General features: G+C 41.4%; 1 protein-coding gene across 1 annotated transcript; it reads right to left on the reverse strand.

Moving 5' to 3' along the window:
- Nucleotides 1-1,016: 1,016 nt before the first annotated feature.
- chrm1b (cholinergic receptor, muscarinic 1b) lies at nucleotides 1,017-2,531 on the reverse strand. The gene has a single exon (XM_072694121.1). It carries the CDS (start codon nucleotides 2,529-2,531, stop codon nucleotides 1,017-1,019), a length of 1,515 nt encoding a protein of 504 aa, XP_072550222.1.
- Between the last annotated feature and the right edge of the window lie 6,943 nt (nucleotides 2,532-9,474).

The raw sequence follows: 9,474 nt of genomic DNA on the forward strand, positions 1-9,474 counted from the left end.
TTAAACATCTGTTTTCTTCCTTCTTCATGGTGTTTGTCTCTCTCTGAGGTACTGTCGCCCCATACAGGGCTAGCATGTTAAAATGAAAGAAAATCTCAGTTTTTAAAAAATTCCGGATAGTTATGGACGGAACTTAAGACTCATGCGTTTCTAGATCTGCCAGGTACATCTCACTGTTTTATGTTTCCAAATCTGGGTTTACAACTTTTAAGCAAATCTGGGCCAGCGTAGATATCACCATGTCTGAAAATCCAGTTTATTCTAATGTGAAAAGTGAGCTTTGATCATCCAGCTCTGAGACCTCCTATTCCTACGGACTAGTTCAGTCTGTTTAATGCATCTACTGTTATAGAAGCAAACAAAGTTTTTGAGTCACTCATTTAAGTATCGTAATTCTCCCTAGACTTCGTGCCAGGGAAGAGGCGGCAACGCAGGCCAAGGAATACCACTGATGGAAAGAATCTACTCAGTGGAATAATGGCGCGACAAAGGGCCGTGTATAGGAAACAGTAGAGTGGCTGCAGAACCACTGTTATTTTAGTCATCATCTGTTCCTGTCTCTGTAGATGGCAAAGTTTAAAACGGCACCCGACCGCTTCTTACTGAAACAGCAGATTGGTAAGTAGGGCTTGAGGCAGACATGTTGCAGGAAGTTGGACAGCCAACATAGCAGGGCTTCATTAAACGGACCGAAAGCATACAAATGTTCCCTGTCGTATGTAGCTGGCAAAAATTCAAAACAAGGAAGTTATTCACAGTGTCTTGGCATGTTAGGCTCAGGCTGGGGATTAATGTAATACAAACTTTACAGGCATGGGATAAGCCATCTTGAATTGATGGTAAAAGAAGAACTTTATTATGCGACTTAGTTTTCAAGCCCTTTTGAATTAACATGAGGTGTAAAGCCCCCAACTGCATGGGTGCAGAAACCAGCTAGCAAATCCGTCTACATTGCTTTCTTTTATCCAGTATTAGTACATGGCATTATGTGGTGTGCACATTGCACATTAGAACATTTACACAGTGCTACATGACTTATTCTGCCTCACGGAGGCATGGCGACTGTGGCGACTTGTTTCCCACATCTTGGCTTCTCCTCTGCGACACAGGAGCAGTGTTTTAAAGGTGGCTCGGAAGGACTCATTGCACAAAGCATAGCACATGGGGTTGACCGTGCTGTTGACGTAGCACAGCCAATATCCCAGTTGCCACAGCTTCTCAGGGACACAGTATGAAAGAGAGGCCAAGACCATGATGTTATAGGGTGTCCACGTCAAGATGAAAGCCAACAGGATGGCGCTGAGTGTCCGTGCCGCTTTCTTTTCTCGGATGATCATGTTTATTCGCCTTTTGGTCTTGGGCTGCTTGTGGAGGCTGAGGTCCAGTGGTCTAGCTTTCTTCAGTGGAGGATGGCTGAAGGCTTGCCCAGGTAGAGCTGGAATTTCCTGCTGGTCCTCTGATCTACCTTGCCTGTCCTTCAGCTTGATCACTGCAGGGTTCGATGCGGATGATGCCGTTCCTTTAAGGTCGTGCTCCTGCTCTTCCTCAGTCGATGAAGAGGTCGGGCCGTCGTCGTCCTCATCGTCAATGTTCCAGATGCTGCTGCTGCAGGCCTCCTTGTAGTTGACTACTTCTGGTGTTGGCAATATAGACTCATCTCCTGTTACCAGAGGCTGCTGCTTTTGTCTCCCAGGAAAGCACCCGACTGACGTTTTCCTGATGACCCCTCGATGTTTCTCCGAATGTCTCTCCATGGAGCTGCTCAGACTGCTTTGGGCACTATTTTGGTAAGTGGGCTGCCTGTCCCCCTTGACTGAGTTTCCTGTGCTGCTGCTAACGGATCCCACAAACTTGGCAAGTCCTTTTGCTCTGTTCTCGATCTCCCAGTAAATCCGCCAGTATAAAATGATCATGATGCTGACGGGGAGGTAGAAAGCGGCGATGGCTGTGCCAAAAGTCAGAGGGGGCACTGCCAAGAAGGGAATAGAGCAGTCTTTGACCTCGTCCTCCCTGCCCGGTGGTCTCCCAGCCACATAGGGCCAAAACAAGATGGCGGGTGCCCACAGTATGAATGACACCACCCATGCCAGCGTAATCAACACCGCCGCTCTTTTAGGTGTCCGTTTGGCTCGGTATGTTAGCGGCCGTGTCACAGAAAAGTATCGGTCGAAGCTGATGACCAGAAGGTTCATGACGGAAGCATTGCTAGCTACGTAGTCCAGTGCTAACCACAGATCACACGCTAAATGTCCCAACATCCAGTGGCCCTTTATAATGTAAGCGGTGTAGAGGTTCATTGACACTGTGCCCAAGATCAAGTCAGCCACTGCCAGACTCAGTAGGTAGTAGTTGCTGATGGTTCTTAGTTGATTGTTGACCCGGAAGGAGATGACCACCAGGAGGTTACCGAGGATGGTAATAAAGGAGAGGGGGCCCGTCACAAGCACGATCAAAACCACCTCCCAAATCTGATGGCCTCCCAATGGATCTGCAGTCTTGTTGGTTGCCTGGGATTCGCAGGTGTGGTTCATGCTGCCAACCAAGATGCAACATGAAGTCCCTGAGGGGAAGGCTCATTATTCAGGAGTATTGAAGGGCTTGGTCCTTAGCATCGCCACCTTGCTGGCCAGAAGCCTTCTCCCACTCTTCTGGTAAAATATAGAAATAGGATAGATAAGTAAGCATATGGATAAACGTTATGTAGCAGTATTATGTTAACAAGTAGCAAGCAACCCATTAAACAGTACAATAAAAGTTAGAGATGCACTGATATGGAAGTTGGCTGGCTGATTTCCATTTTTTTTTCTTGTAAATAAAGGCAATCTGTTATGTAAATGTCGATAACAGCGGTAAGAGAAGTGCCAAGTGCCAAATGCCAAGACTTGCCCTTCCCTATGGCCCAGCTGTTGATGTTGTGCTGCTCCCAATTGGGGACTATGGGACTACTGGGGCCTATCCCAACTATAGAAATAAAATAATACAATTATAAAATGTTATTATTTTATCTACATCTATGTAGATTAGCATTACGGAGTCAAATTTACTTCTGTAAGTTAACAAATTTATAGCATTAAAATGAAAAATAAAAATGCAGATGTTTTAGACATTTACAGCATTCTGTTCTTTCAATAAACACAACAAACAGATAATCAAATATCAGTTCAAAATGTCGGCCGTCTCAGATCAACTGTCCAGTGTTTTTACAGTGTTCAGTTAATCTGCAAAAAATCTCCTTGTTTTACATTTCCTGAAACAAATGAGCAGAATCGTATTGATGGACACTAACATCTAACATTTTCTCTTGCTCATTTTTAACGCCTGTAGCACCCAGTAAACCCAACCTGTCTTATCTCTCGCTCTAGATAAGCAACACTCCTGATCGCCATGATCTGCTGCCCAACTGAAATGATGGCCATTACCACTGCTCAACACCTATAGCTCCCACAGTAACACTGTTTTTTGCATGTGTCGTTTTCAGCCATCTCCTGAACGAGTTCGGAGAAGCTCATTAAGTATATGAAGCATCTTCCGTTTACCCTCTCTGTTTGATGTACCGGATCCATGTTGACTCAGACAGAGCCAGACACGTGTATTTACCTGACCACATTAGCTTTGAGATAAGTTGCTTTTTAATAACTATGGGCATCAGTGGGAAACGGGCTTCATGGTGCTGGTGACGTCCATCCACTGAAGTACATTACAGACAGATGCATTTTGTCATGTATCCACATGCAGTGGAAAAAAAATGATTACATCAGCGCAGTGATTCAGCTGATACAAATGGCATTGATCTTAACTACACAATGTGTAAACGTGTGAAACCTGACAAATGTGACCACAAGAAAACAATAGTGCCGCCCGGACCTGCCAGTGTTTTAGTGTCCTAATGAAATCCTAAGCTTGTGCTTTTGGGGACAGTTTAAATAGAACAGGATCAGTAAATCCCATGTGAAAAGTTTATTTAGGCGAAATGGAGTGTCCAGAGAGAGATTCTGCGATCGTCAATTTGTCTTCTTTCGTCACAGCAGTGTTCGAGCTAATGCCATTCTAAATATTTGCAAAAGATTCATGTCTTCTGTCCTCCTGGAGACTGGCTTAAAATCTAAGGCTTCTTATATCCTAAAGCTTAGTATACTAGTACTAGTATTAGTACCTAGTAACTAGTGTGAGTTCAATCTAAAGGTGCTGAGCTATTCTTAAGTTATAACACTGTGCAACCCAAAAAAAAATAACTAGCTGGTACGTTCTGGCGTAAAAAAAAAAAATAAAAACAGCAAAGATGAAATGCTCTTATCAAGTCTGTAGTCTTCTATGTAGCTTACTCCTACTTGGCCTGCTTTTTATTATGTGTATTTGTTTGCTTCTTTATTTCTTTTTCATGCATTTCATTTTGCATTCAGTTCATTCCGTTTAATAGAAGAAGTTCTGCACTTGAACACAAAACATTTACTTTCTAAATGTAAAAGAGCTTAACGTGGTCGCAAACAATTAAACGGATTCAATTTTAATTGAAATGGAGAAAACCAAAAGAAAATTCAAGCCCTGCTCAATTCTTTGAATGTACACCCAGCATCTGTCAGCATTTGACCTCATAGTAAGAGGTGTGATCAGCTGCAAAGCAGTAAAGATGCTGTAAAAAGTTCCTGAGAGGCACAGCTGTCTAAGCATTTACTCTGTCAGTGAGAGATTGCCCATTCGATCCCCTGTACAGTTACATTGTGCTAGGGGCACTTCAGGAGGAGGCACATGCTAGTCCTTACCCTCCCAGCATTGTGTGATAGGGAGAGTCCTAACTAGTAAAAACTGAGAAGATGATGAATCTTATTAATTCTGTGGTCTTTTATTTAGCTGACTTTCTAAAAATCTTTACATTTTCTGATATTTCATTTATTTTATTTTGCATTCATTTCATTCCTCAAGTTCTGCATTTGAACACAATCAATTTAGTTTCTAAATGGTGACGAAAGGAAATAAACATTTAATTTGAACCATTATGTGGAGGCAGATTAGACTTCTAAAAGGTTCCTATTACTGTCAGGTTGTCAACCATATAGCTGCTGTCCAGTAAAGTAAAGTTTCCTCCATGGTTTGAACCCTGTAGCTGCTCTCTGTACATAAAGCTCTCTGTGTAAACAATCCTGGATAAATAGACCAATAGAAATACTCCAGATAACTTGAAATAAACTTTTATTTTAAAATAAATGTATATGTTAAGAAACATTTATAAGGTATAAATGTTCCTAACTCTGAATGGAAGTTAATGTAAAATAAAAGTTTATTTCAAGTAATCCTATAAAATCACCGTTTTGGAGATACATGTTTTTCATTGGAAAACAGCAATATTTTCAAATGTTCTATAAGTAAATATTGAGGAAACTAAGCAATATATGCAATGAAACACACTGGAAACAATGAGACACCAAACAAGGTTTATATGGCTAAATTGTTCTTAATAAATATTAATGCAACCTTAGAAATGATGTATATGATATATACAATATATATATATGATGTTACAGTACTAAAAAGGGCTCTGCTGTTATAATAAGTGAGTGACACTCAGTTGAGGCTATTGGTTAAAGTATATGCTGCTATTTATACTAATGACCCACTTCTTCTAAATCCATGCATCACCGCTGTTTTCTAAAACCTACTTTAGTTCTTTTACTGTTGGACGGTATTCTTCACACTGGTTAGCTGGTTATCCTCAAATATATACTCTGCTTGTGCTGTAGAACATTCCAGGCACACACGCATCAGCTTTCTGCTTTAGTTTTGAATGGAGAAAGATCCCACTGTTCACACTTACCTCTAGAAATGGATGATGAACTTTAGTCCTTGGTGGAATACGTAAGATATGTCCTTGTCCTGCATCTTGCATCCATAGCTTTAGAAATCCTGATGGATCCGATGCCCCCGTAGTACAATATCTTGTACTTTGGGAAACACCTGTACCTGTGTACAGTTCTTTTCATATTTGTCCATACATTCTAAAACCTGAAAAAAAGAGAGAATCTCAGCAAATGAAAGCTGTCATTAGCCAGAGCGGTTTGAGCTTCTCAACACTGAGCCCCAGCAGTGCTCTGTACTTGAGACACTGGAGGTCAGAGGAGCCTGTCATAACACGGGTAAATAACAGTGTTCAAACCCAGAGCGCTGTTGATGAGGTGCAGGCGCACAGTGCGTCAGTGAATCAGTGTATCCCTCCGCGCACTCCAGCATGGCGCAAGTGCCTTGAAAGGGTGCAAGTGATGAGTCGGTTCAGGTTCTTCCCTTGAAAGAACTTGATCTACACCAAACTGTCTTGACAAACACATGAAGAAAATGAAGGGTAATTCTTTCTGTCTGTGACGCCGGATTAGTTACATGCCCTAATGACGCCCCACAAAGCTCCTCCGAGTATGGGGACAATGGTGTGCCCTTATCAATCAATAACAAATATTTGAAGTGACCTTAAGTAGCCTTAAGTTGCTATATAGTATGTATAGTGTGTAAAAACTAGTCTGTAAGATAACATTAAGGTGACGTGTGCTGAGCCACCAATAACCTGTATGCAAATTCTCTGTATTTTGAGGTACACCATATATGAACGCTAATGAATGCATTCAGATACTTTTAGTTGCACCCATTGCTGTAGTCCCTGTAGAGAAGTACTGTTTATGGAATAGGACTCTCTGAAGCAGATAAACATAAAACTATTGGCACCATGCCTACTGCCAGGTGTGGGCTAGAGGGGTATAAAGGCCCACCTAGCATTGAGCTGTGGAGCAGTGGAAATGTGACCTCTGGAATGATGGTTGGTGCTTCAGCCAGTAATTTTGGGATGAGTTGGGAGTTGGGGATAAGGTGGGGTAGTGAGCATCCAACATCCTGACTATACAAATGCTCTTGTTGCTGAATGCAATCAAATCCTCAGAGCAATGCTCTAAAATCTAGATAAAACTGTTCTAAACTGTTCGTCGTAAAGAGTTCCCTGGACAGAACAACCTTTTCTTGTGTGTGTAAAGGCAGACTGCATGGCTAGGTGCTTAATTTTATACACATGTAGCAATGGAATTAAATGAAACACTGAAATATCATAATTCGATAAATAAGAGGTCCCAATGCTTCTGTCCATATAGTGTAACTATTTACTACCTGCTTCTGTTAACAGTCCTAAATGGTACTTGGTTCTTTCTTAGGGGATCAAAACTGGGTCTTTTGTAGCATTGCCTCAAAAATTCTTTGGCACCTTTATTTTAAAGAGTGTATAGAGGAGATTGTGTTGTACTGTGAGCAGGAGGGAAACTGCCGAGGCTTCAATGCACCTGTATTTTCTCTGTAGAGCTTGAAAGACAGTTTGTTCAGGCTCAGTTTCTAGATTTGAAGCATTTTGATTCGTGCTTGTTTGAGCTTTAAAGTGATTTTAAAATCTTTTTAGAATAGAATATTAAAATTTCCAGGGCTCTAATTAAACCCAGAGCCGGCCCAAGGCATACTCGGATTATGCAGCCGCTTAGGGCCCAAACGCCACTAGGGGGCCCCCCCAGAGCACAGAGATATCATTATAAAAAATACATACTTAAAAAACAACATTGAACAATAAAATGAAATGGTATTACACAGGTAAAAGAGATGTTTATATTAATTTACTTTCATAGTTGGCACACCAATAGTAGGTTAATCAATTTCCGCTATTGATTATTTGAGGGGGATTGTGTATTGTCTGTTAACCAGTAACAAATAGTAACAAACGAATGGGCTTTGGACAGTTAAAAAGATATTGACGTTTTATGACTCTCACACTTGCCACTCTTTAATCTAGGATTATCTAAAATTGTGTTTGGTCTTCATGCAGTGACGTCCAATCATAGCTAATTTCCTTTAGTGCCGTGTCGACCTGTGTATACATGATTAGTATAAAGGCTTTTGGAGTATTTGCTTGGCAAACACAAGCCGGCTGCCTGGGAAGCGCCTGCTGAGGCTCGTAAGGGGGTTATAAAGTCTCGCAGTCGCAGTCACAGCAAAGCTGGGACTGAGAAGAGTTTTATTGCACTGGCCGTTTTAATTTCCTCAGCCTGCGAACTCCTGTACAGCAGCCTAAAGAGGAGTTTGTACAGAAACAAAACTAGGTGTCAACAGACAGTTCAACACACAGAATGTGACACCAGTTTATTTACCTAGTTTTTTACCATCGAGAATGGATTACTGACTGGACCAGCGCCCAGGGGCCTCTGGTGAGACTCACGCTGCAAGGCCCAAATTGACTCAAAGACTGAGGACAGTCCACTGCAGATGCAGAAAACTCAGGTGATTGAACAGACAGCCTTGATTATTATAAATGGATTAAATAAAGGCCCCTCATCCCATATCCTACCTCAGCCAAAATCACATGTGACCAGGGATCTCATGAGACTACGGTCTGTCCCTGTTCACCATGTGTCGACTAAGTCTTTATCTAGGATAAGGTTCTGTAGCTGCTGTTGGTGAAGATGGTGCTTCTATACGTTGGCTTTCCTAGTTCTCAGCAAAATAAATAATTACAGTCCACAACGTGCTCTGCAGTCTTGAGCTTTACATTGACTTCCATTAATAGTTAAGTTTCCTCTTCTTCTCCTGTAAAGCATTTTGGAAATAGCAGGTTTTTGAGTGACAGGGATGATATGTTAGTGTAGCTGTCACTGTAGCTGGGGTAACCAGATCTTTAGTATTCTTAAGTTTCTAAAATCAAGGCCTAGTCATGGGGATGCATCCATAATACTAACTAGTTTTTAAGTATAAAGTATTATACACCATAGATATGTGTCAACAGTGAGTATACTCAAAAATCCAAGAAACATACCCAGAACCAGTCAGTTTTTGAATATGATTACAGTGGACACTATTATCCCACAATGCAATGCAAAATGGAAAGGGAGGAGCTGCATATGCCTATGAATATTGTCTGGAACAATTCTTAGAAAAAATGACATATAGCGATGCAAGCGCAGCAGCAAAGGCAGCTGGAGAAATTTGATGTAACATCTCAGCACTTCCTGTTAGTAGAAAATGGGCCAGTATGTTCATATTTTGTGTACTAATCAATTTAATTCAAAAGAAAGTTGTCACAAAGCAGCTTTAGAGAGATCCAGGTTCATTCCAGGGATGACAGTGGCATGGAAAAACTCCCTCAGAATGAGAGGAACCAATACTCCAAAGGGGGACCCGTCCTCCTCTGGTCGCCACCGGATAGCAGAAGAAATGACAGAGACAAGAAGAACCAGACAGAAATAGTGAGAGGAGTTTGTGGCCAATTTGGCATCTAGCCATAAATGATGAGAATAAATAACCTGCCAAACTCGCACTACTAAGATTAGCATATAGTCTATACCTTGTAGTATTAGTGTGTAAAAGTTGGCTATATAGGCTTAATTCCTTTCTGCAATATTTGTATATTATATTAGTAATTTAAATTTCCACTGAACTGATTAAGTCAATGGAAAATGGATAGTGAAT

The sequence above is a fragment of the Salminus brasiliensis genome, chromosome 1 (assembly GCF_030463535.1).
Source record: "Salminus brasiliensis chromosome 1, fSalBra1.hap2, whole genome shotgun sequence".
Classification (NCBI taxonomy): Eukaryota; Metazoa; Chordata; class Actinopteri; order Characiformes; family Bryconidae; genus Salminus; species Salminus brasiliensis.